This window comes from Geospiza fortis, unplaced genomic scaffold (assembly GCF_000277835.1).
Source record: "Geospiza fortis unplaced genomic scaffold, GeoFor_1.0 scaffold183, whole genome shotgun sequence".
Taxonomy (NCBI): Eukaryota; Metazoa; Chordata; class Aves; order Passeriformes; family Thraupidae; genus Geospiza; species Geospiza fortis.
The window spans coordinates 713,905-740,441 of record NW_005054447.1 but is presented as its reverse complement, the minus strand read 5'-3'; the positions used below and the strand labels follow the sequence as shown (position 1 = coordinate 740,441).

The 26,537-nt window shown below is 56.5% G+C and overlaps 1 protein-coding gene across 1 annotated transcript in view; it reads right to left on the bottom strand.

Annotated features, from left to right (window-relative positions):
* Nucleotides 1–635: 635 nt before the first annotated feature.
* DSCAML1 (DS cell adhesion molecule like 1) overlaps nt 636–26,537 on the bottom strand; it is a 96,109-nt gene continuing 70,207 nt past the window's right edge. The window contains exons 4-32 of the mRNA XM_031062391.1: nt 25,575–25,853; nt 24,617–24,892; nt 23,842–24,138; nt 21,618–21,890; nt 18,364–18,642; nt 18,044–18,163; nt 17,730–17,906; nt 13,089–13,288; nt 12,727–12,823; nt 12,486–12,614; nt 11,931–12,098; nt 11,718–11,788; nt 10,612–10,852; nt 9,575–9,721; nt 9,345–9,500; nt 8,664–8,803; nt 7,327–7,480; nt 7,016–7,133; nt 6,763–6,926; nt 6,473–6,571; nt 4,637–4,825; nt 3,697–3,984; nt 3,456–3,611; nt 3,305–3,335; nt 2,848–2,966; nt 2,568–2,720; nt 2,185–2,373; nt 1,477–1,788; nt 636–655 (exon numbers count right to left, since the gene is read on the bottom strand). Coding sequence (XP_030918251.1) covers nt 636–655; nt 1,477–1,788; nt 2,185–2,373; nt 2,568–2,720; nt 2,848–2,966; nt 3,305–3,335; nt 3,456–3,611; nt 3,697–3,984; nt 4,637–4,825; nt 6,473–6,571; nt 6,763–6,926; nt 7,016–7,133; nt 7,327–7,480; nt 8,664–8,803; nt 9,345–9,500; nt 9,575–9,721; nt 10,612–10,852; nt 11,718–11,788; nt 11,931–12,098; nt 12,486–12,614; nt 12,727–12,823; nt 13,089–13,288; nt 17,730–17,906; nt 18,044–18,163; nt 18,364–18,642; nt 21,618–21,890; nt 23,842–24,138; nt 24,617–24,892; nt 25,575–25,853 — 5,042 coding nt within the window. The remainder of the gene's footprint in view (nt 656–1,476; nt 1,789–2,184; nt 2,374–2,567; nt 2,721–2,847; nt 2,967–3,304; nt 3,336–3,455; nt 3,612–3,696; nt 3,985–4,636; nt 4,826–6,472; nt 6,572–6,762; nt 6,927–7,015; nt 7,134–7,326; nt 7,481–8,663; nt 8,804–9,344; nt 9,501–9,574; nt 9,722–10,611; nt 10,853–11,717; nt 11,789–11,930; nt 12,099–12,485; nt 12,615–12,726; nt 12,824–13,088; nt 13,289–17,729; nt 17,907–18,043; nt 18,164–18,363; nt 18,643–21,617; nt 21,891–23,841; nt 24,139–24,616; nt 24,893–25,574; nt 25,854–26,537) is intronic.

Sequence of the window (26,537 nt, the reverse complement as noted above, 5' to 3'; positions counted from 1 at the left end):
AATAGAAAAACTTTACTATATAGATATGTACATTAATCTATATATAAATATATAAAAACTTACATATAAGTATATATAATTTATAAATATAAATTTATAAATTTCTGTATGGAAATATAGAAATTGTTATATGAAATACAGAAATTTATGTATCAATATAGAAAATCTATATTAAGAAGATAAAAAATTCATGTATAAATTTATTTTATATAAATGTATGTATTTGGAAATAAACAAATAAAAAGATATAGTTAAATATATAAAAATAATATTATATATATATTTATATATATGAAGCCCTGCATTATTATATTGTCCTTTGCAGGTGTTATATTGATTTTATTATAGCACTATTGCCTTAAAACTTGTATGCTTTATTATAGGTTCTGTAAATTCCTTTTTTTTAAGGTTACGGCAGTGTTACACCTAATACACTCTGTGCTACTTAAACTATGCCATAAAAATATGTGGTCTAATTTGAAGAGAAAGATGATCCCATTATATTGTGTGTTATATAATCAGTAAATAAATTAACTATCAATTCCTACCTATGTGTTTTTTATATATCTTCCTGGTGTTGTTCTATTTTGACGTAATAAAACTCATGGAGATGGAAGATTGTTGGGGTTCTAGCACTAAGGATAGGGGAGAAATACTGAGGAATACAAAGGAATACTGATGAACACTAAAGCAAGGGGAAAAATACTGATACACACTGAAAAATACTAAAAACAAGGCAGGGAAATACTGAGAACACCAAAAAACAGGGAAGGTACTGAGAGTCTGGGGCAGTGCTGAAAAATGGGGGGGAATAACAAGGAATACTGATGGATGTTTAAAAATGGTAATGAATACTAAGGAAGGTGAAGGAAGAGTAAAGAATAGCCAGGGATACTAAAAAATGGGATGGAACACCAAAGAATGGAAAAGAATACTAAAAAACAACAACAACAAAAAAGAAAAATATCAATGAATGAGGAAAGAACCGTAAGGATGCCAACAAATAGGAAGGAATTCTGAAGAATGGGAAGGAACAGTAAAGAATAGCCAGGGATACTAAAAAAGGAAGGAATAATTTAAAAAAACATGGGGAAATATCGAGGGATGTGGAAAGAACAGTAAGTAATGCTACCAAATAGGAAGGAATAGTGAAAAATGGGAAGGAACAGTCACATATAGGGGAAAAATACTAAAGCATAGGAAAGAACACTAAAGAATGGGGAGAAGTACCAAGGAAGTGGGCAAAAAAATACCAAAGATTGGGTGGAATACCAAGGAATGCATGGAATGCCAAGGAAAGGATGAAGTACCAAGAAATGGGGAACAACATCAAGCAGCAGAGAAAGAACATTACACCACGGGGAGAAATACCAAGAATGCAGAGGAATACAGGACTGGGAAGGTCTCCATAGGATTTTGGGAAGCTCTGGGGCATTGAGGAAGGGCAGGAGCCCCAGAGAGCCCCTGGGAACCTACTCTTGCTGGCGCGGTGTGGGATGGGCACAGCCACACCCTTGCCCCGCTCGCTGTCCTGGGGCTTGGGCGGCGAGGCGGTGAAGCGGCAGATGCCGGGCTCGGACGGGGTGCTCATGGAGGTCATGCTGTCGGCGTTGTCCGTGGTGCCCGTGGTCATCTGGTCCGAGGAGCTGTCGGAGATGAAGCACTCGGTGATCTCGAACTTGGCGTGCTGCAGCTGCTCCTCCAGCTTGGCGTGCTCGTAGGCGCGCGCCAGCTCCTCGTAGGTGGATGAGGCGCTCTCCGTGGACACCATGCTGTTCCGCCCCTTGTCTGTGGGGAGAGGATGTGTCACCCACCTGAGAGCTCTCCCTGGCATGGGAATGGCTTTGTCCACGTCCTGGGAATGCCCAGGCTGTTCCTGCTGGGATACACCTGGCCACCTTCAAGGGCAGGTTGGATGGGACATAGAGCAACCAGGTCTAGTGGAAGGGTGGAACAAGATGAGCAATGAGGTCCCTTCCAACCCAAACCACTTTGGTTTTTAATGATTCTATCGGTCCCCTTAGCTGGGCAAGGCCCTGGCTGCTCAGAGCCACCAAGTCATGGCTCCACAATCCCACTATAAGTTCTGCAGTCACCCTGAGCTCACAGTTTGGGGTCTCTGTGCACCCCAAAGCAGCAGATTGCTGCCAGCAGCAGTGCCAGGAAGGCAGTGGTCCTGCATACCTGTGTCCTGTGAGAGGCTGGCGCTGTAGCTGTCACTCTCGGTGACGGTGATGCCATGCTGGGAGCCCACTGTCCTCCAGTCCGAGGTGAGGGTCCGTGCGGGGGTGGACGCCTGGCACTTGGTGAGTGTCCACTGGCTGGAGTACCGGTTACGGGTGCTGTGCGCAGAGCTCTTCCTTGACACGGGGTCTGTGGCACAAGGGTGACAGAGTCATGGTGAGTCCCTTACACCCAGGATGCTGTCCCCTCTCCCTGGAGCACAGCCTATCCCTTCTGCCTCCCCAGTAGCTCCCTTTGGGCACAGCCGGTGCTGGAGGACAGTTCCCCCACCCCTGCCCCATGTGTACAGCCCCAGCACAGCCAGCCCGGCCCCACACACTCACTGGTGCCAGGGCGGATGTCAGACATGTCGATGAGGGGCCCCGTGTTCTGGATCAGGGCCGGGTGATGCAGGGAAACACCCGTGCAGAAGCTCTGGGGGTTCACTGCCTGGCTGAACTCCGTGTCGGTCACTGGTATCGTGGCTTTGTCATCCCCTGTGGGAGGGAGCTGGAGCTCAGACCTCTGCCTGGCCAGGCACTGTAGGCACCTGCTGGCCCACAGTCCATCCATGGCACCCCAGCACGCTGGGGAACAGGGGGTGGGAGCTTTGCCTGTGCTTACCCAGCTGCTTGATGCCCTCCTTGTCCTCGATGAGGAGCTGCACCCGCGGGATGTCGATGTGCAGGCGGGGGCCCTGCGGGGGCCCCTTCACCGGCGTGTCAAAGCTGCGGTTATTCTTGCTGTGAGGTGAGAGGGGACGCAGGCCCGCCCATTACCGGACAGAGCCCCGGCGGCTCCAGCCTGCCACGGGCTGGGGATTGCCACCAGCCAGCCCACCCGGGGCTCAGCTCTGCCCAGACAAGCTCCAGTGTGGACCCTGGGGTAGGCAGGAGCAGCCAGCAGCACTGGGCTGCTATGCCACAGAGTCACTGCCACAACCCTCACTGGTGTGAGCGTGAGAAGGTCTGACACTGAGTGAGGGCTGTACCTGGGCTTAAAAGCAGCCACGACCACCCCCAGCACCACCTATTCCCTGCCTGCCCACCCAGTCCCAGGCACAGGCAGATGTGAGACTCACCTGATCAGCATTTCTGCCAAACTCTTTGCATCTGTACAGGAGACACAAAAACCAAGAAGTTTTTTTGTAAGGGAGCAGTTTAGGGCACAATGAGGCAGCCCAGGAACATAAGCTGGAGTCCCATGTGCTGGGCCTCTGAATCCCATCTCACCTCGAAGCCTCTTCAGCCGCTTCTCCTTCCTCTTCTTGCGGATGATGAAGAGCAGGGCCACTCCCAGCGTGGCCAGGATCACGGGGCAGGCGATGGTGAAGAGCTTCTTCACATCATCCCCTTCCCCTTGGGCAGACTTGATCGGGGGGATGGTGCCTAGGGCAGAGCAGGGGCGGGTGGGCACTCAGCGTGCCAGGACCCCCTCTCTGGTGTCAATCCCCCAGCCCTTGTCCCCACTCACTGCCGTCGTAGTCCAGTGTGGCGAACTGCGTGGTCTCGTTGCCGCAGCCGGCGCTGTTGCAGGCCTTCATGCGCAGCTCGTACCAGGTGGCCTCGCGCAGCTCGGTCAGGAACACCTCGCTGGAGCTGTTGGTGCGCAGGCTCTGCCACACCCAGTTGCCCTTGGGCCGGTACTCCAGGACGATGGCGGTGATGGGGCAGCCCCCGCTGCTCCAGCCCTGCAGGTTCAGCCTGGCGTGTGTGGAGTTGATGTGGGTGAAGAGGTGCTGGTCCTTGCTGAAGGAGGGCTCTGTGGGAATCCACAAAATCAGAGGGTTTTGGGAAAGATGCAAAAGGCAGGCCCCAGAGACAGTAGAACTGTGATTAGGGCTAAGCAGCAGCCATGAGATAGGTCAGCAGAAAAATTATTTAAAAAGTAGAAAAGCAAGGACAAATAGAACAATGGTCTGCGTATTAACGCTTGTCTAGAAAAACTCCCTAAGCTGCAGAAAAGTTTATCTAGCAAGATATTAGGAAGTTTGAAGCTTAATAATGGAGCTCTATGCATTGTGTTTTAAGGCTTACAAGTAGGTATTGTATTTGAAATAAGCAAGCATTGTTTTAACCAAAGGTATGTGTGCTTATAGTGGCTGGACAGAACTACTGTCAATATGCTTTTGCTTGGTGTGATTGGTCAAAAAACTTATAAACTAAGTTGTAACATTAAGTTCTTGGTCTGCTGCTTGGGACGTGAGCTGGTGGCATCTTCCCATTGTCATAACCATGGAATGAGAGTGATGCTGAAAAATAAAACAGCTCAAGGCACGTTCCACAGCAGTCCCGTCCCGTTTGTGATTTGTACATAGTCCCTGGCTGGCGATAGGCTCTGCGGGACAGGAGCTGTCAGGAGGCTGGGGAGGGGACCCCCGTGGTGGGGCAGGGACACCAGGGGCCAGGCTCACCTCTGCCGTGGGTCTTGGCCTCGATGATCTCGCTGATGCGGCCGGCGCCGACGCTGTTCTTGGCCGCCAGCTTCACCTTGTACCAGGTGCCACACTTGAGGCTCTCCAGCTTGAAGGAGCGCTCCGAGGAGCTGATGAACACGTCCTTCCACTCCTCGCTGTTGTCCACTGAGTATTGGAGCACAAAGCCTGTGGGGGCAAGGGGGGGGTCACCTCTGGGCACATGGGTGAGGGGAAGGGGTTAATGGCTGGCACAAAGCCTGTGCTCACATCCAGCACAGCCTTGCAGCGCCAGGGCACCCATCACACACCAATTCCTGCACTTCTCTGTGCTCATGAGCAGTGGTGGAACCTGCCTGCTGTGCCCACCACACAGAGCCAGGCTGGACCCACGGACGAGAGCGGCGTGGGCACACCCAGAACCTCCTGAGAGCTCTGCCAGCACCCCTGGTCACACCTTGCCTGCCCCCAGCACGCCCAGGATGGCCCCACTGCTCATTTCCACAAGGGAGCACATGCTGTGATTGACTGGTGCGAGGCTATAAAGGGAAAGCCGGAATTAAGCAGCTCCCTCGGGAGGCTGCAGGGAAGTTGCTTCTGTCATTGCAGACCGCCTCCTCTCCCGTGATGAGGAGTATTAGGAAGCACACTGTGTCCTAGATGAGCAAACCTGTTACGCTGCCATCAACAAGGCACCTGGAGATGGCTGGTCTGGGCTTCCTGGGAGAGCAGGGGACACAGGGGCAGCCCCAAGGGCATCGGGGCATCCCGGGACAGCACATCCCTGCTGCCCTGGCTGCGCTGACCAAACTTTCCTGGTGCACTGATAGGTTTGGCTATTTCTGCAGGATATTTAGCCAATTCTCAAATAAAAATAGCAGGGAAGAGTAGGCTTCCTGTCTTGCTGTGTTCATAATGAGCTGCACAAGGCAGGGCTGGCAGGGTGGCCCTGATGCCAACACCACCCAGGTACCACCATGGCAATGCCAGAGGGTTCAGATGAAGGAGCTCTGTGAACACCCAGCTCCAGCTCGGGCAGAGCAGTGGGGACACTGCTCCCACCTTCCCACCACCAAGGATTCCCTGTGGATGGTGACACCAGGAGCTTCCCAAAGCCATGGGCATGTGATTCCCAGCAGTGTCAACACCAGCCCCGACACCCCCACACCACCCACCCTGGTGCCTGCCACTGCTTATTTATTTATTTTGTACATGTGGTGTGTTTTTAATATTTTTAATCCAATTATAACCAAATTTATCAACAGAGTCCGCTGGAGTGAAAGGCTGCTGGCTGGGGAGATTTGCTTGTAATTACTTTCATGCTTTTAATTAATTGTAAGCGAGGTCTCCTTCCTCGCTCCCCGCTCCCCCCTCCGCACGCAGCTGTTTCAACCTATAATTCATGAGATGAATCAGAGCAGAAAGGAGACTTGGGAAAGCTGGGATGCTCCTGGAGCCCTCCCAGAGCCCCCAGCCTGTCAGGGATGTGGGACAGCTCCTGCTCTGGTGGGTTCAGAGTGGCACCAATGCCAGGAGCAGCTCTGGGGCTGGCCCTGGCCACCACCACCTTAGCACTCAGTGATGTGCCCTTCTTTAGCTGCATCAGTTCCTGCAGCTTGTCCAAAACACCTGACAAACCCCTCATCAGGGCTGGCAGCCCCTGCTAAGAGCTCAGAGGCATCAGCCTTACTCTGAAGCATTTCTGAGGCATTTTGGAGAGGTGCAGATACGAAAACGTGGGACAGTGTGCCTGCAAACATGTTCCATGAGAATGGGACCAGTCATGGTTCTGGGATGAGCTGCTGGCAGCAGCTCCATCACCCAGAGCAGCCCTACCTCGGATGGAGCTGCCCCCATTGTCCCCAGGGATCCAGGCCAGCGTGATGGACGATGCCGAGGTCTTGGAGACGGTCAGGCGGGGCTGGTCTGGGGGCACTAGGGAGGAGGGAAAGCCCGTGAGCACCTCACACACGCAGAGTGCCCCACACTGTGCCCCCAGAAGTGGCAAGGAGACCTTGCACTCGTGCCTGGACCAGCAGGAGCCCCTGGTGCAGGACAGAGCCCGGGCACTGGGCAGTGGGGATGGAGCGTGTCCGTGCAGGGCAGCACGGAGGTGGAGCCCTCACCTTGCACCAGCAGGTTGATGATGATGGTGTCGAAGCCCCAGGTGTTGGTGGCAGTGCAGGTGTAGTAGCCGGAGTCCTCGGCCTTCACCGAGCGCAGCACCAGCGTCCCGTTGGCCTGGATCAGGCGGTGCCCGTCCACTGTCACCGGGATGGCCGAGTCCTCGCTGCCAGGGGGACAGGGGGCACATCAGCCCTGTGTGGCACAGCCAGGGCTGGCACCAGCCCCCAGCACGGCTGGCAGCCCCCTCCATACCTGTCCTTGGTCCACTTGATGGCGGGGACGGGCTCCCCGACGGAGTTGCACGGTAGCCTCACGTCCTTCATCCACGGCGTGGTGACAGTGCCTCCGAAGGAGATGATCTTGGCAGGGGCTTGGGGGCAAGGAGGAGGTCAGCCTGGGGAGCAGGCCCCGTGCACAGACCCCCTGAGATGTGCAAGGAGACCCGGGACACCAGTGCTGCCCCTCCTCTGCCCTGGGGTCCCCCAGCCATCACTCCCTGCTGGTCATGGGGCAGGGCACAGCAGCAGGGATGTCCCCCAGGCTGGCAGTCCCCCAGGCTGTACCTTTGCCCGCAGGCTCGATGGTGACCTTCTCACTGATGTTGCCGCGGCCGGCGGAGGTGACGGCGGCCACCCAGAGCAGGTACTGCTGGCCCCGGTTCAGGTGGGCGATGCGGTAGAAGAGCTGGTCCGGGCTGGTCTCATACTCGCTGGGAGCCTGCGGAGGGGGACACGGGAGAAGGGGAAGCTCCTGTGAGACCCTCAGCCCATCACCCTCAGCGCAGACCCCACAGCCCCTCACGGGTTTATCCCAGACCCCACAGCCCCTCGCAGGTTTATCCCCGGCACAGCGGCTCGGCTCTGCTCACACCCCTCAATGCCAGGGAGAGCCGGCTGGTGTCGTGATTCCTCCAGGGAGCCGGGCTGCAGCCCAGGAGCAGATGGCTGAGCATCCCTGTTCCCGGGAAAGGATTCTGCCCTGGCACCGCCGAGCTGCAGCAGCGCCAGCCTGGAGCCAACCCCAGCCGGGATGGCCCAAACGCACGAGAGGCAAAGGGGTCCCCAAAACCCATGTGGGGTCACTGCATTGCCTGCTCCAGCTCTGTGGTGGCCCTGCAGACAGGGCTGGCTGTGTGCAAGCACTGGGGCCAGTCCCCATCACAGTGGGGACAAAGTCACCCTGCCCCAAGAATGCCATGAGGGCGAGGACTGCCACCCGGCTGTGCCACCATGCCAGCAGCGGGCAGGGATGGGATCCACGACCCCCCTGGCGCAGGATGGGTCCATTAAAACATGACCTGGCAGGTACCTGTGTGCTCACTGTCAGCACACGTGTGCCCTTGTGGGGACACGGATGTGAGTGTACCCCAAAGCCGACACATCTATATGAATATTGTATAGTATACATAATTTTTTTTTTTACCCAAATGACAGTTTTGACAAGATGCCAAGAAAACAATATCGGATCCCAGCGGTTTTACCAGTTGCTTTGATGAAAAGATTATGTTGCCCTGGAAACCAGAGGCTCAGATAGTGAAATGAGTTTGAGAAGGAGCTTTTGATAAGCACTAGTCTGCAGACCTCCCATCAACCTCTCCCTCACCAAGGAGGGATGGGGCCAGGTTGGATTTCTATTTCATTTTTGGTCAGCTGCTGGCATGTTTCCCCCTCTGGAGCAGGCGCTGAGCAGGGCAGATGCCAGAGAATGGGAACAGAGAGACGATGGGACCAATCCCTGCTGCACAGTGCCCATGGATGCCCTTGGACAATTCCGCAGTGCACCCCAAGAGGTCTTTGCTGCGGCTGCTGCCTGGCATCAGCTCTCCCTCCCGTTCCTGCTTGGCCAGCCCAGCATTCCCTGGCACACTGTGGCGGTTCCCAGCCCTGCTCCCACCCCGTACCGGCTGCCCCGAGCCGGGGCTGGAGCAGAAGATGGTGTACTTCCGAATGATGCCATTGGGTTTGGCCGGCGGCAGCCACGACACCACCACGCTGCTGGCAGAGGACGGCACAGCCTTGATCCCAGCCGGGGGACCTGGAACTGAGGAGGGAGAGCGTGGCAGAGCTGGTGCCAGGAGGTCTCCGAGGTCTCTGCCCAGCTGGGAGATGTGACAGCAGCCTGCTGTGGGGCTGGCATCCCAGCCACACCCGGAGAAGCAGCTGTGATGGTGGTGTCACACACAGGCAGGGACAGGTCTGCCTGCAGGACACCTCTCCACGGGTGGCTCTGGTCCCCGTGTGAGCCAGAGGCAGGAGGGGGAACTGCAGCCCAAGCTCTGCTTTAGAAATCATGATTGGCTTTTAATGGCCATCTCCTTAATCTGTCAGCCCTACCCTGCCCAGCTGCGCCTCCCTCCCAGCATCTGGCACTTCCTAGGACACAGGCCCAGGGATGCTCTGCTAGCGAGCTAATGGCATTAAAGTAGGGCAGGCGGGGTGTAAATATTTAAATATCAGCACTTAAGGAAAAGGAAAGAAAGGGAAAGGGAAATGCCCTGCCCATGGCTGTACACGGGGGGTTTCCCCTGTGCCCCGGCAGCCTCTCCAGCCCCTGGGCACGAGTGGGTGGCAGAAGAACTTACTGTCCTCCTTGGTCTGGATGTAGAGCACGCTGCTGCGGACACCATCACCCGCCTGGGTGTAGGCCAGCACCTGCACGCTGTAGTTGGTGAATTTCTCCATGCCCCGCAGCTCCACTCGCTCCCGCGTGGTCGTGATGTTCTGCATCTCACCCCACTCTGCAGGAGACAGGGCCTGTCAGCCTCTGAGCTCCCCAGGTCCCCTGTGCCACCTGCTCCCCAGGTGTGCTCACCTCCATCCATGTAGAGGGACCAGAAGATGACCCGGTAGCCCTTGAGCACCCCGTTGAGGGTGCTGCGCGGGGGCTCCGACCAGGAGATCACGGCCACGTCCGAGGTGATGGAGATGGCTCGCACGTTCTCGGGGGGCTGGCTGGGAACTGGGGAGGGATGAGGAGGACAGTCAGCAGGAGGATGGAGATGCCAGGTTGAAGGAGCTGTGTCCCACACAGCCACCCTGACTGCACCCACACGGACTCCGCTGTGCTGCTGGAAGCCCTCAGCCAGTCCTGCTCAGCAGGGCTCTGCCTCCAACATGCAGTTTTCCTCCTAGGCCAGTGAGGTGGGTGTGGACCCTGTGCTGGTGGTGACAGGGAGGATGCTTCCAGCGAGGGGAGAGTGGGAGAGCTGACTGGATGCGAGGTAATTAGATCCCATTGCCCCGCAAGAGGTAACTCTAATTTTTATGAGCATTTAAATGATAATACATCACCGTAACGATCCTCTTTGAAAATGATTATTGTTTCATATTACTTAGGTGCAAAAATATAAGCACCATGTAATTAGGGACAGAGTATAATAAACTAATACAGATAGTCCGTTTGAACAAAATGAAGGTAATATAATTATGGAAAAGACACTATTGCTAAAACAGGGGCCCTTGAATACCCCGGGAGGAGTGCTAATGCAGCCAGGAAACGATTGCAGTTTGACAGGCTAACGAGAGCCTTAATTAAGTATGAAAAACTGCTGAGCAAACACACTGCAAAAGTTTTTCCTCATTGTTTTTAAAATGACCGAGGCCATCAGTGACTGTGTCCCAGATGGAAACCTGCCTAGCACTTCAGCAGTGCCAAAATCCGCCTTGCACCCTTTAGCTGTGCCACAAACCCAGCGCCATGGCTGTCCTGAGAGCGCTGTGCTCCTGGTCCCTTCCCAGGGAGCTGTGAGGGCACACAGCCACCACCCCAGACCTGTGTGATGGGATGGGCATCAACTGAGGATTCCCAGGTGGGACCTGGACCTGGTTTGGTCACTGGGCCATCCTTACCGTCCTCCAGGGTGGTGGCGTTGATCTCGCTGGACGAGGGCCCTGTGCCCGCGCGGTTGAACGCCTGCACCACCACCCCGTACTGCGCAAACTTCTTGAGGTTGTCCAGCGTGTAGACCTCGCTGTCCCCTGTGGCCTTCATCTCCACGATGCTGTACTGCCCGTTGCTGCCCGGGCTGTTCTCCCGGTAGCCAATCTGGTAGCCACGGATCACCCCGTTCTGCAGCTCCTTCTTTGGGGCCTAAGGGACAGCGAGGGCAGGACGGAGTGGTGTCACAGGGCTGGGAGGCTCACAGGGCTCTGTGCCCCAACCACCTCTCCCCAGTGGCTTTTCCCAAGGCTTTCAAGTTGTTTTCCCTCCCCACTTTTCACTGAGGGGCAAATTAGTGATAAAAAAGGTCCAGTGGGTCCTTAGAGCCACCAGAGAGGAAAGTGCTGCCTGGACAGCACCAGTCCCCAGCTGGAGCAGGAGAAATCCCAATTCTGGCAGCCTGAGAGGCCAGATTGAGATCAATCTTAACAATATTTCTCTGAAGCATTAACAAATCAATAGGGTTGATTGCAAATTTATGTTACAATGCCAGGGCGATCCATCTTGCTGAAATACTCCTAAAACGAAGTGACTTATCTTTCAAGTGAATCTTACTTTTCATTAATCTGTTTTTCAGTGCTTAAGGGGAGTGGGGGGAGAAGCTGGAACCCTAAATTTATTGACTTAGCAGTTCATTCCCAAGTCCTAACTTTATAATCAATTTTATTTTTCATTAGGCAGCTTTGGAAAAATAAATCCGATTCTAAGTTTTATTGATCTCTGCTCCAACACTTTGCAACCCAGCACCTGAGTTTTTACATATTTATCCTCTCTGCCCCATGGTCCCCCACGGACACCCTATGAGATAATGAGCTTGTTGTAAAACATGATTGATAAGAGCCCTGAGCAATAAGGTGAGCTGCTTGCCCAGCCTGCAGGTTTTCCTTTTTCCTGGAGAATTCTTCCTGATTCTTGTGACATTGGTGACATGCTGGGTCTCTAGACAAGTTGGGACAGCATTTTTCCAAGCCCCCATAGCCAAAAAATGCCCACACAGAATCCCAGCCTCACTCACCTTCCAGGTGACCTGGATGCTCTGGGATGTGATTGGCTGCAAGGTGACATCCATTGGAGGGCCATCAGGAGCTGAGAGACACAAACACAAAACAGCACATTGAGTAGGTTCAGGAGCTCTCACCAGGAAATCCCCTGGCTGTACCTCATCCAGCTCCCTGTGTTCCCCCTGCCCACCATCCCCAGCACCCACGCCAGGAGCCCAGGGAGGCACCTGCTTCCTCGGTGCTGATGGTGAGCTCCTTGCTGGGCTCGCTGCGCCCGATCTTGTTGAAGGAGTACATGCGGATGCTGTACACCGAGGCAGGGTGCAGGTCCACGATGTTCGCCTGGTTGATGGTCGGGGAGATGTTGCGTGTAGACTGCTTAAAATCCCAGGAATCTGGAAAAGCATTGGAGCAAGGCAGAAGGGTCAGAGTCTGAATCCCATGCAGGGTCTGCAGTGCTGAGGGGGCCATGATCAAGCAGGTGAGGTCCCCAGGCACCTCCAGCTCTGGTACCCCTGGAGAGGCGCTGCTTCTCTCTCTCGCTGTTGTGCGCTGGGGTTCAACTTTTTGCAAATATTGTCTCTTTTAATATTCCCTTTCAAATGCTCCCATCCAACAGAAATTACCATATTTCATTAATGCTGCTCTCTCCTTTCTTCATCAAAGGAACCGGGATGCAGAATATTCCCTTGGAGGCACCGCTGGGGCAGTCCCACACCTGCCTGTGCAGGCCAGCCCCCAGCCCCACTGTGCCATGGGGAGGGGACATCACTGTCACCTACCTGATTTGTTCTTGTACTCAATATCAAAGCCAGTGATGATGCTGTTGCCATCAAACCGCTGCGTCCACCTCAAATTCATACTCCGGGCTTTCACCTCACGGATCTCCAGCTCCGGCGGGTCAGGGGGCTCTTGGGGACACGCAGGCAGGTTAGCGACGCAGGCAGAGGAGGCCCCCAGGAGCAGGGGGACCCTCTCAGCAAGGCTTTACACCACAGGGCTCAGGGAGGGGGTATGGAGTACCTTGGACAGTGAGCTGGATCAGGCCTCTGTCCTCACCGTAGGAGTTAATGGCGTGACAGGAGAAGAAGACGGAGTCCCCGCGGTCGGCTGGTTTCAGCTGCCAGTGTTCCAGGGAGAGGAGTCAATTCAGACTGAGCTGCCCCAGTACTGTGCCCTTGCCTTCCCCTGCCTGCCCCCACATGGTGCCACCCCCTGGAACTGCACTCCTAACTCCCCTCTGGGCTCAGCTTTGCTACTCAGGGAGCCCAGCGCAGTGCTGGGCTCCGTGACACCTCCTGGGGACCCCCACACCCTCCCCGCTCCTCCCCTTCTCCTCTCCCACACCCAGCAGCCTGGGCAGGCGCAGGACGCCCGGCCCTCACCTTGAGGGTGGAGATGACCTCGTCGCCGTTGTCCTTGGTGGTGATGGCGTAGCGCATGTTGCGGTCGGGGTCGATGACGGTGTCCCCCTTCTCCCAGCGGATGATGATGGGCCGCTCGCCCCGTGCCGTGCAGTTCAGCTCCTTGGTCTGGCCTTTAATGGCAATGGTGGTGTTGGGGTGGGAGGTGATCATGGCCGGGACTGTGGGGAGGCAAAGTGTCACCCGTGTGCCCTGGGGACGGGCAGGTGCCACCTGTGGCTGCCGGGTCCCGCAGAGCCCACGGAGCCGCCGGGGACTCGGCTCTCACCGAGCGGCCGCGCAGCCCCAAGCGGAACCGTCGCGCTGCATTATACAGCTCAGGATCATAAAATAATGAAGCAGATAAATTTTATAATGCATAGCATTACACCGGGGTAGACAATAAAACGTGAAAGACAAATAACCAAGTGCACACCATAATGAAGAGAAAGCCTCCAGTCTGAGACGTGCGGGTATGAATTATTGACTAAGGTTTTACACTCCCGAGGATGAGAGGAAGAATGTTTTCCATCACGGATTTGCATAATTCACTCATATAAACCTGGGCAGAATACAGAGCGTGATTTCCCATCAGCAAGACCTCCTTTGCATTGCAGATGCCAGAGATGAGGTTTTTCTCCCATAGCCACCCCAATATACTAACGGGGCCAGCGGGGACACCCTGTGCTGTGGTCAGCACGTGGCAGGGGTGCAGAACCCAGAGGTGCTTGAGCAGTGGGTGCAGCCCAGATGGGGACGGTTGATCCGGGCTGTGAGGATGCTGTACTGATCCCTGGTCTGACTCTTCCCTGCTCCAAGAGCCAAGCTGTTTGTGCCACCCCAGTGCCATGCAGTGGGCTGGCTGTGGCAGGCAGCACACAGGAGGAACGGGCTGGGGGACCGAGGGCAGGCTGGGTAAGCAGAAAAAAATGTAATGCATAAACAAACAGCAGTGCTGAGTCCTGCAGTAATGTATGATAATGACAATCCGCAAAGGCAACACACACTGTTCTAATGGGACACAAGAGGCTCTAATGAGCTACGACTCCTCGGCTTTCCGTGGCAATGTAATTCAATTAACAGCGAAGGAAACCTTTCCTCCTGAGCTGCTGGAGTTTGTGGGGTGCAGGACAGTGCAGTGCCCAGCTTGGTGCTCGTGTGACAATCTTGTCCCAAGGGGAGTACAGCACCCCGAGCTGGCAGGGGATGGCAAAGAGTGGGGATGTTGTGGTAGCGCAGCCTGGGCCACCAAGGGTCACAAGAAGCAGCCCGAGACTTCTCCAAACTCTGCCCTGTCCCATGCCCAGTGCTCCGACACGTCTGCCTGCCTCAGCCCCAGGTCAGGGCACACCAGGACAGAGGCAGGCCTGGGAAGAGTTAGGGTTAGGACTGTCCCAGCCCAGCCTCCCATGTCCCATGGGGTGAGGACAGAGCACAGGGACAGCCAGGGGCTCTTGCACTTGCCCCAGGGCAGGGCTGACAACACAGCCCAGCACAAGGGCACACACAGCTGGAGGAGGGGCTCAGCACCCAGTCCTGGCACGCCTCGCCAGGCTCCTGCCCACTGTCCCCTGCTCCTGCCATGCAAAACCATCAAGGGGGCACCCTGCTATTTGTCAAGCAGGGACATTGGGGATATGGTCCCTGCACCCAGACCTCATTCAGCCCATCTGGAGCACAGTGCAGCAGCAGAGGGTGTGAGGCTGTGGGGCCAAAGGGGCAGGATGGCCCCTCAGGTCTGCAGCAGCCTTGGCTGCACCAGCCCCTTCCCAGCAGAGAGCAGAGGCCCCGGGAGAGGAGCTCTGTTTCAGGCTCTGCTTCACTGAAATGCACTTATTGATGTTTGATTAAAAGCAGCTCCTTGGATGTAAACATATCAACTTCTCTCAATTGCCAGGGTCCCATGGGAGCTGCACGTAGTCCAGAGCAGGAAAAGATCACAACAAACCCCCAGAAAACCCCAAGCAGCTGTGAGGATAGCACAGATTGGGCACTGGTGCCTAACACCTGCCCTGGAGCAGCTCTGCAGCTTGCAGAGAGACCACGTTGCTTGGGACTGGCTGCAGGGACCTCCACGGGTGGCTGGGGGCTGTTTTAACCAGTCTGTGATCCCTTCCTGGGTGCAGGGCATCAATAACGTGGCATCAGCCACAGCTCATGCAGCACTCTGGGCAGACAGGCTTCCTTCAAGGAGAGCTCACCTCCAACACCTCCTCTGCCCTCCATTCTGTGCCCACCACAGCCCACCCCACCCACCCAGCCTCTCCTGGTGCCCACGGCCTTGTTAACAAGGCCACAGCCAGAGTTGGTGCCCCTCTCTGGGCAGTTGGTGCCCCTCTGGGAACAAAGGAAGCCGACAGCCAGAGCACGCTGCCGTCCCACACCCGGCTGGGGCACGAGCCGCTTGGCAGAGCGCTGGTGACAACTGAATGAGAACAGTGACAAGGGTGACAAGGGCTGTGCCTGCCTCCCTCGCCCCCCTCTTTCTTGTTTGGAGCTGGCTCTGTGATGTTAATTTGATTGCACCCGTCTCAGCTTCCTTTCTACACTGATTAGCTGAGTTTCACCTGAAGCATGAGATTAATTCAAATTGCATGGAAGCAATCAGTTATGCTCGCGCTGTGTGGCAGAGAACTTCCAAGGAGGGCTGTGCCACGACCATGGCCAGAGACCCCTGTACCTGCCCCCTGGCTGGACCCCTGGCACCGAGGTGCTGGCACGGAGCAGGGAGAGGAGCCCCCTCCCCAGTACCCAGGGTGCTGCTGCTCTGGCACACAGGCAGGACCCCCAGGGGATGTGACTGTCCCCGTCCCACACGCTCCTGACACCCGGGCAGGTGTGCAGCCATGTGCTAAATGGCATTTATCACACACTGCTGGGCCCCTCACCTGCGCCCAGCCCAGCCTGCTGTCCCCCCGGGCACACACTCAGATACTCCAGCACTCCTCACCTTCTGGGCGCTGGTGAGTTCCTTCCCAAAGCAGGGAAGGACAGGCTGCCATGCTGTGGGAGCCCAGGGGATGTGGCACCCAGGGACAGGAAAGCCTCAACCCCATGGGTGACGTTCTTAAGCAGATCTGGCGGCTTTCCCCACCCACCACCCCCAGACAAAAGCATCACCCAGCTGCTCCTGGCTCTGCCCAGCCCAGGGAACTCAGGCACACTCAGGCACACACCCCCAGTGTGTCACCTGGCTGTCCCAGCTCACCCTGCTGTGGTACCAGGGCAGGGGACGTGTGACACCAGCTGGCTGTGGCGCTGCCCTCTCCCCTGCTGACCGCCAGCACGCTTTGTTTGGGCTCTGATTAACTCTCATTTAACTCAGTCCGCAGTGGCCTGACTTTCAGGGAAAGCCAGTGCTGATCTCCCTTTAATTGGGCTGACATTTCACTAAACAAACAAAAACCCCAAAATGAAACAAAACAAAGAGCCCATCTAATGCTTAATTGGCTGTGGCGCTTGGTGTACCTATTCATCCAAACCTTTTCAAAGGCAGCGAGGGCTCCGAGGGCTCGGCGAGATGCAAAAGCACTCGCATAATAAGGTTATGTGCTATTCAAGTCAGCAAGCAACCTGTCCTGGGATGCAATTACAGGAGCTAGCAGGGACACGGCACCAGTCCGGGCTCCCAGACTTGGCATGCTCACTCGGGATTAATCGCCTCGACTTTGTACCTGCACTCATTGAAGTGCCTTGTTTGAAGTGGCTGGGTTTGATTCATCACTCGCAGGGATAAATTAAACAGCTGACAGCGAGGGGAGCGGGAACCTGGGAAGGCAGAGGCTGCGTGGGGAGGGGAGAAGCCCCTGCGACAAACAGCTGCTGGTGTCAGGGAAGAAAGCAGCAGGCTGGGGAGGGGAGGCCAGGCCATGGTGGTGACCAGAGAGGGCTGAATGTCCCCTCTGCCCATAGCACCCTAGATGGGCAAGCAGGGAATGGTGGCTCCCATGGCATCACCAGCAGCCTCCATCCCCCCCTGGCACATTGTGCTCACTGCCTCATTCCCAGCGTAGTCAAGGCAAAGTTTAGTCCTTCTGAGCCCAATCCTGACCCCAGCCCTTCCTGGAGACACCAGGAGTGAGGGTGATTGCTCTGGACCCCCTCCATCACCTCCTTTTGGAGGTTTGAATGCTCCCAGCAGCAACGAGCCCAATAACTACTAGGGAGCTGGCAATTATACATTCTGCTGATAGCAACGGGAGAGCAATCCAATAACACACACAGTTCAAACACGGTGTCTAACAACACTTCCCAGCCCATCCCTGTCAAAGCAGCCCAGCTATTTCCTTTCCTCCTGGATGATGTAGATTGATTGCCTGGTTTTATTAAAGACAAAGTGTGTTTAATAGCAAAAGGGAAGCAGGTCCCTGGAGGGGAGGAATCGATGCCCTCCCGTGCCCTGCATTGATCGTGGGGATGCGTGGGGCTGGGGCACGGCTGGTGTGGTTGGAACCCTCAGAAGAGAGAGGGAGGCTGCGCCAGACCAGGCTCTGCTGGTGACTCCATGTCCCACAGCCACCCTCACCGTGCCCACCTCTGTTCCCTGGGTCACCTCTGTGGCCCTGCCAGGAGCAGGTCCCTGTGCCCCTGACGATGCCCTGTGGCACAGCCCTGGGTACCTACTCTTGACGGTGAGGAACATGGACTTGCTGATGTCCGTGCCCACGCCGTTGCTGGCCTGGCAGAGGTAGTAGCCGATGTCCTCCTCCAGCACGTGGCGGATGAGCAGGGAGCTGTTGGGCAGGATCTGGATGCGGCCCGTCAGGGGGATGGGGTGGTACTGCTGGGGGTTGCCACTTCCTAGGAGGGGACACAGAGGCACAGAGCTCAGCTGAGGCAGAGCAGCTCTCACAACGCTCGGAGCTGGGGTGGCCATGCCCAAGGGACTCTCCCCAGTGTGCACTGACATCCCCACACCTGCTGTGACCCATCCCTACCTTTAGCGTGCTTCCACATGACTTTGGGAGGGGGGTACCCATCAACGGAGCAGTTCAGCACCCCAGCTTTTCCATAAATGCCATCTTGGTTGTTGGGCTGGACCACAAAGCGAGGAGGCACTGCGGAGTTTGGGAGGAAGGATGGTCACTGCAGGAAAATCCCCATCAGACCCCTACAGCTCCCCCTGCCTGAGAGCACAGGGGTGCCGTGGCTCAGCCTTGCTCCCCACCCTCCCAAATTCCCCCTGCTGCCCACTGTGCTGCCCTCCCTCCCTCCCTCTCCCAGCAGCACCAGGTGGGATGTGGGGCCCCGGGCTCACCCCGCACGATGAGCTGCCGCTCCCGGCTGACGGTGGCAGCGTCGTTGCTGGCGATGCAGGTGTAGTTCCCGTTGTGCTTGAGGGACACACTGGAGATCTGCAGGGAGCTCATGAACTCCTTGCTCTCGATGGTGACCCCAGAGCCAGAGAGGATGACGTGCCCGTCCTTCCTCCAGGTGATGTGGATGGGCATGTCCCCTGAGGACACCACGCAGGGGATGTAGAGCAGCTGTCCGATGGAGGCTGGCGGGAACTCAAAGGGCTGGATCAGCGGAGGGACTGTCGAGGGGAGAGGCAGAGGATGCTGGAGAGCCCATCCCAGGAAAGCCTTCCTTGAGCGGGGATGGGCTGCAGTGGGGCTTGGGGAAGATGCTGTCCCAGGAGGAGAAGCCCAGAAACTAAGACAGGCTTTGATTCCACCAGAACAAGGCCAGGGGACAGCAGGAGGTGCCATCCAGCAGAGAACAGCAGGACGGTTTCTCCCACCTGGCAGGGCCACCCTGCTGAGAGTGGGGTGGAGAAACGCTGACCCTGCACTGGGGAAAGCCCCAGCCACCCCCAGCACGTGCCACCCGAAATTCCACCTCAGCATTTATCCACTGCCAGAAAAGCCGTCATTAGATGGATGCTTTTCTTAAAGGTGCTGGATTCAGAACCAGCCATTATCTTTCTGATAACTTAATTAGGCAACTGCAGCAGCATCTCTGGCAATGTGGGAGGGGGAAGAAAGAGGAGAGAGGGAGACAATTAGTTTAACAAGGCTCAGCACCTGGTAGATGAGATCCTCGTTCTGCAGTCTCCATAATTAAATTAGCAGCCTGCCAATTGTCCCTTCGGCAGCAGGGAGCTGCCCTCCTGTGCAGGCACAGGGGCAGTTCCCTGGACCCCCACGCACTTCCCTGGGCTCCCACCTCCACCCTGTGCCCATCCCATCACTCAGGTATCGCTGCTGCCTGGTCCAGAGCACGGCAGGCAGAGGCTGTCACTGTGCCCCACGTGGGAGCCACTGCCATGGGGCAGGCAGGAACAGGCAGGGCTGGCCTGTCCCTCTGCCAGTGACAGCGACGTGGCTCGAGCTGCCAGAGCCATGGAGCCAGCGCTGCCTGTTTTCCATAATTAATGAATAATTAATTGGGAATGCACTGCAGTCTATTGCAGAGCGGGGATGGGCTTGTGGACCACGCCTCTCCAAACACGCCCCTCCAGCCGCTCTCCCTGCTCCAGCTTCCCACAAACAGAGCTCACAACTCCCCTTTCCTTCCCAGACCATTTCCCACCGTGATTCTCCTTCCTCCAGAGCTTCCAGGCTCTCACTTGCCTGCAGCCTGGAGCATCCTGCCCACGGTGCCACCACAGAGCCCATCCCAGCATCTCCAATGCAGAGGTGACCCTGTGAGCAGCCTCTGCCTTCCCATGGGGTGAAGCATCACCCCACAGTGCCCTGGCACTATGTCAGCCCTGTGCTCCCCAGAACTGCAGCTACCCGAGCAGGGCTGTGTGGGAGCCCCAGGATGGCACAGACCCACAGGGGATTAATTAAAGCCTTCAAAGATGTCTGCAGGAGTAAGGAGCTGTCAGGGCACCTTGGAGGAGGCTGGATTTTGGATTGTGCTGCTGGGGAAGTGCAGGGAAGAAGCCCCCAGCAGCACCCCTGATCAGCAAAGCCCTGGGGAGCAGGGAGGTTTGAAACTGGGATCCTGCAGCAGCAGCTACACCTGGGCAGGAGCTTCCCTCAGCACGAGATGGGGATGAGGCCTCACGGACAGGGCTGCACATCCCTGTTCCTGGGGGGAGCAGTGCCAGAGGGAACTGTAAAGCTTTTACTGTGAGATTGGAAGGAGCTGCATAACTCACTGGTGGCATTTCATGTGGTCACCAGGCACTTGGGGCTGTAAAAGCTTTATGGTGCTCCACGCCACCCTGCACTCCTTGTGCTACACAGTTATGTTTATTCACTCCCTGACTCTCTGCTAGGGCCTTTGCTATTCTTTTCCACAGGCCTTTTATCCAGGGGCCAGAGGAAATGAGGAATTCAGCCAGCAGGGCTGGGTGTAAATCTCCAGCAGGGGAATGAAGACGTGTGGCCCGTGCTGCACCATGCTCCAGCCTGCTCACCTTCCTCAGCCCATCACCAGCCACTAATCGAGGCAGTAAATCCACTCTGGGAAGGGTTCAGTAGCAGTTCCTTCCCAGGATACACAAATCCTCAGCTGAACTTCAGCATCCCGCACCTGCTGAGGGCACTTCCCAGCGAATCCCATAATTTAAGTGCTCACAAACACCCTGAGATGATGTCCCCACATCAGCCCTGCCTGTCCCAAGACAAGACCAATATCTCTGGCCTCTTTCCAAGCCCTGGGGCTCCACATGGATGGGGATTTATGTGAGGTGAGTAAAGCAGGGCTGGCCAAACCCTGCAGACCCCAGGGGCAAGAAGACCTCCCTGCACTCCCCTCAGACAGGTTATCCATGGCCTCCTCTCCCCTTTGGAAGCCTGGGAGAAGAGCATTAGCTAATCAAGTGGTAGCATCTCTAATCAGCTTGATGCTCTCTCTCGCTAACCTGATTCCTAATAAGAAAATGGTGGCTGGGAGGGGAGGGAGGGGGATCAGAGTAAATCCAGTGCACGAATCCCCCGCTGGGTGAGAGGCAGGACGACAATTGGCCGGCTCTGTCCCCAGCGCCGCCGTGTTTGTCTGAATGATTTACTGCCAACACCGAGCTGGCGACGGGCGGAGCCGACCCCACAGCTCCCGAGGAAGGGAGATCCGGGAGCTCCCAGCACAATCTCAGCCAGTCACTGGGAGGGAATGCATCCGGCTCAATTCATTAGGACTGATAGCTCCCTCAATGGGGCTGAATAATTGATGGCCTGGAGAAGCTTTTAAGATGTTCTGTGTGCTCGGAAGACCGAGAGTATTATTTTTTTAAAAGCTAGCACACACAGAAAAACACTGGTGAAGGTGATCCAAGCAAAGGTTAGATGTTTTAATACGTTATGTTTACAGCAAAAATCCTTGCTCCATCACTTGTAAGGGGAAATGGATACGGCGTGGCTCGGGGCAGCTGCTGGCAGCTGGCAGGACCAGGTAGCCAAGCCAGCTCCCGAGGCCTGGCCTGCCACACCTGGTGACTACAGAGCACAGCCACCCCCTGGCCATGCAGGTGCTCCTCTGCCTCCATCCCACTGTGGGAGATCCCAAAACCAACCTGGATGAGCCACCGAGGGGAAGGATCCCCAGACTCCGTCTCACCTTTGACGGTGACGTGGACGCTCTGGCTGATGGAGAGCTGGGGCTGGATCAGCACGCTGCACAGATACTCTCCTTCATCCATGCCTTTCTGCACATCCATCAGCTTCAGCGTGCCGTTCTCAAAGACCACTTGGCGGTGGTTATCGGGCAGCAGCAGAGAGTCCTTGTACCACTTGATGGAGTAATAGGGGTACCCGATGACCCTGCAGTTGATGAAAGTGTCCCTACCCGCGACCGCTGTTATGTTCTTCATGGCGCGGATGCTCGGGGGACCTACATATTGGGGAGGAAGGAAGAGGCAGGCTAGGTTAATTCCGAAGGGCCTTTTGCTTGCATGCACATCTGCTGCTATTCCAGAGCGAGCTCCACAGGCAGAGGAGGTGACCAGGGCACCCTGGTTTGTGTGAGGAGGCGGCACGGGCTCCTCTCAGCTCATGTGGGGCAGCTGCTCTCGGCTGCAGCCTCCAGCAGGAGCCTACAGCCTCTGCTGTAGCCCTACAGCTGCTCTCCCTCACCTACCAACAGGGCTGTGCTCCTGGGACACAGCCACACTTCAAACAGCAATCCCACCCCAGTGCTGGGGGAGCTAAACCCACACACAGCACTGCTGCCCACTCTAGGAGGTCGGATGGTGTCTGCTCTCTGCTCTGGGCACTGTGCCTGCCCAGGGTGCCTCCACCTGGCTCCTCTGGCAGCACCAGAGGTATGGGAGAGATGGGGAGAGCTCCCCCACCATCACAGCCTCTCTCTGCCTCTCCCAGGAGGAAGCTGCCTGCATTGTGCCAAACATCCTTGGCAAGAGCTGCTATGGGAACCTGACTTCCACTGGCAAAACCACTTCACCTCCTTGAACCCCACCTTTCTGCGCCCCCCACTGCCAACCTGCGTGTCACCGAAAAGCCAGACAGCCACCAGTCTCTGTCTGGCTTTGGAGCTGCCTGAGGACTGGGAGAATGCTGCAGGTGAGCCTTTAAACGAGAGGTTTCATGCATCAATAATTACATTGTTCTCCCAGTCGCTGCATAAAATAGCGAAGTAATCTAAAGATTAACCCTGTCTTGACTCCTCATCCTGAGGGTGTAGCAAGATAACAGCTTAACAGGCACTCAGGATCAGCTGATGGACAGTGTTTTTCATTCTAGGACACGCTTAGAGAAGGAGCAGGAAGAAAGGAATTAGCATCTTGCTCTGTACCATGTCTTGGGCCTGTTTGAGGGACATGCTCTGTGCCACTGAAAAAGAAACCTGAATCTTATCTAGTGACAGCCCATCAAGAGCTGAGAGAGGGGAAAAAGGGAGACAAGGCAACATCCTCATTGAAAACGCTGCTCTGGCTTCTCCTGGCTGAGGGATGAACTTCCTCCAAATTCAGCAGTAAACGGCAGCAAAATTCCGACTCTCCTGGGATCCCAGCCAAAAAGCCACTAGATCCATTTCAAACCTGAGACACAGACAAACACAGCCCTTCAACCCTCATTCTCAGCAGACAAATAAACGCTCCCTTATCTTTTCTCGCTCCCACCTGTAAGCCTAGGAGCTTTAATTGGGGATTATTAATGGGCAGGGGCTTACAGCATAGCCTGTGCCTGAGAGCGCTCCCCAGAACACACCGAGCGACGCGCTGCAGCCGTAATAACACGGTGATTAACGCGGCCATGGCTTTTAGCAGACAAAGAAAATACAGACATGACAAATCAAAGCTCATTTTCCACGATTTCACGTGCTGCCTCATCATCGTTTGTCATGGAGATCCTGGTGCCACCAGGCACAGTGGCTGCCAAGGATTGGGGCTCCGGTAGGAAATGGGGGCAGCTGGCAGAGCACAGGGGACCTGGGACTCTTCTGGGCCTGCCACCTCCTTCTCCATGCGTGGGGTCCTTCAGGGGCTGCCTGCCCACCCTGTGCAGACCCCAAGGCAGGGCTTGGCAGAATGAGAGTGGACCCCAGTGTGGGCACTGCTGCCCTTTGACTCTGCAAAGCCAAGTTCCAGCTCTCCAAGCCTCTGGAATTGCTTTCTGCTTTGTTAAAGTCCCTGCTTGAAGCATCAGAGAAGCTCAACCCCACAGCGTGCAAGGAGTGGGGCAGGGCTCAGGGGGTGAGGCTGGGGTAGCCAGGGGAAGAAGAGGGAGAGGCGAGGAGGAGCGATCAGCCGGGGAACAGAAGAACCAAAACCAAAAAAAGCCCAGTAAAAGTCCTATTCTGATATTTAAAAGTAGACAGGCACCTCTTACGTTTATTCGCGCTTGGTATTCGGCGCTGCCCACCGAGTTCCGCGCGGTGCACCGGTACACGCCGCCGTCCTTGATCTGCGGGCTGCTGACGTTCATGTGGCTGACGGTGGTGCCATCAGACATGGTGTACTGGTTGGAGCGGTGCCCGCTGTCCCGCGGGATGGGCTCGTCGTCCAGCGCCCAGGTGACGGTGGGTGGCGGGGCCCCCTTGGCGGCACACATCAGGGAGAACTGCTCCCCGGGGTTGACCACCTTCTCGCTGAAGGAGGAGACGATGCGGGGGGTCCCATCTGGGGGGCACCCAGCGGGACGGGGGTCAGGGAGCGGCAGCCACAGGCAGCAGCAGTCACCCGCCAGCAGGATGGCACTGAGCTCCCACCCCAGGTTCAGCTGGGACAGGAGCCCCGCTGGGGACACATGCATGGCTGTGCTGGTGTCCCCATGGCAGGGAGATGCAGACAGGGGCGAGGGGACACGGATGCCAGCTTGAGGGGACACCTCCCTCAGCAGAGCCCATCCCTTATCCAAACACTCGTGGGCTGGATCAGGGTTGCCCAGGGGCTGGGGATGGCAAGTCAACACTTATTTTGGTCCTTCCCTGTCCTAGCCATGCTGTGCCCCTGCACACAGCACACAGGGCCCAGGAACAGGCCGGCAGCAGCCTCAGGACCCCCACCCCAGTGGGTGTCCCTGCCCCCCAGCCATGCACAAAGCATCCCCTCAGAGAGGGGAAGAGGAAGGAGCCCCCAGCCCGGGAAGCCAGCTCACCCTCCAGCGTGATGATGGAGAAGTCCTGTGCCGTCTGGGACTTGCGGGTGGCAAAGCACTGGTAGGCGCCCGAGTGGCTCTTCTGGGCGGCCGTGATGAGGAGGGTCTCGTTGCTGATGCCCCGGATGGAGATGTAGTCATCCACCGCCACCAGGTCCGTGTTGCGGTACCAGCGGATGACGTACTCGGGGGACCCGCTGAGGGCACAAGAGAGGATGACGGTGCTGCCGATGCCCGTTTTGAGCTTCTTTGGTGTGAGGGTCACACGCAGAGGGTCTGTGAGAGAGGGGAGAGGCGTTGGCAGTGCCGCGGGAGGCGGCTCGTCCCCGCTGAGCGCTCTCTGCTCCTCCTGCCCCGGCAGCGCCAGCCCGGCTGCGCTGTAAATGTCACCGCACAATGAGGCAGGTGGCCCTGCCACCGTCCCCGCTGCTGGCAGCCCCTGCTTTCAACGTCAGCCCCAGGCCCCCGGCGAGGATACTCTGGGGAGGTGGCAGGTTGGCTGGAAGAAGATGTGGTCCGTGTGACAGGCACAGTGCTGAGCTGGGGACACACCAGGCTGGCTCTCAGCAGGCTGACGGTGCCTGGCTGGCAGCAAGCTGCAGGTAAGGCAGGCACAGTGCCTCTGGTACTGCCAGGATCCCGGTGACAGGAGGAGCCCCCAGGAAAACAGCACGTGATAAATGCTTGGCCTGCCCAGATGGTATTTACTGTTTGGCTAGAGCTTATTTTATGTAAATCGACATAAATTTTATGTAAATCAACAAAGCAAAGCACAGAAGCACCCAACACGTCGGACATGTGCAAGACAGTGGCTTCCAGCGAGCCAAACGCTGTGCCAAAACACAAGGCTGTTGTTTATACAGCTGTACAAACCTCTAAAGCTGAATACTGATAAAGGCTTTGCGTGTCAGAAGGCAGCAGGACTAAGCCCCCCACCGCTCCTCCCTCCGGCTCTCACCTATGACCGTGAGGGTCCCCGTGACCTCTGCGGAGCCGAAGGTGTTGGTCACCTCGCAGATGTAGGTGCCGCTGTCCTCCACGCGCAGGTCGCTGATGGTCAGCCCCGTGATGCGCTTGCTCCAGCGGCTGTCGGCGGGGAGCGGCCGCCCGTCCTTGATCCACCGCACGGCCGGGTTGGGGTAGCCCGAGGCGATGCAGGGCAGCTCCACCAGCCGGCCCGCCTTCACCTCCCTGGACTGGAAGCTGTCTAACATGGTGGGGATGGACTCCGCCGGGTCTGCGGTGGGAGAGGAACTGGGCTCACCCGGGGAACAGGAGGAAGGGAGGTGTCTCAGGGATACTGGGAGACCCCCTGGCATGGTGACACTGTGCCCAGCGAGCGCCATCCAGGAGATTGGCTCTCCCCACTCCCCTTGAGCTGCTGGCTCTGCCACAGAGGAGTGCAGGGTGCACCCCGTTATCCTTGGTGAGCGCGGGGTGCTCTGTCCCACCCGGCCAGCACAGCCCCTGGCAGCCAGGACAACAAGCTGAGGTGGGAGGAAAACCACATCCTAAATAGCTGATGGGAGGAATAAACTCAGCATCGGAGGAATTACTCAAGGTGACACCTAATTGGTGCAAAATACACAAATTTTGTGGCACATTTCAAAATTTACAAGCAAAAGGGCCCATCAGGCAGCTGGGAAAGGAGAAAATTAATCACTAAGTCTCAGGCGTGAAATTAAATTCCAGGGGAAAGAAACCTCTTTCATTACTCCCAAGCAGAAGTAAAACGCCGTGACGTGTAAATAATGACAGCGACCGGGAGGGGACCGGGCCAGATCGGAGCGCTCGGATTGGGATGATCCACCCGGGACGCCCAGGCACCGCCGGGACGTGTGGCTGGAGCCCGGGCCCCCGAGAAGCAAGATCCGGCCAGCCCCGCATCTTTTCCGTGCCCTCCGGGGGGTTAATTCGAGGA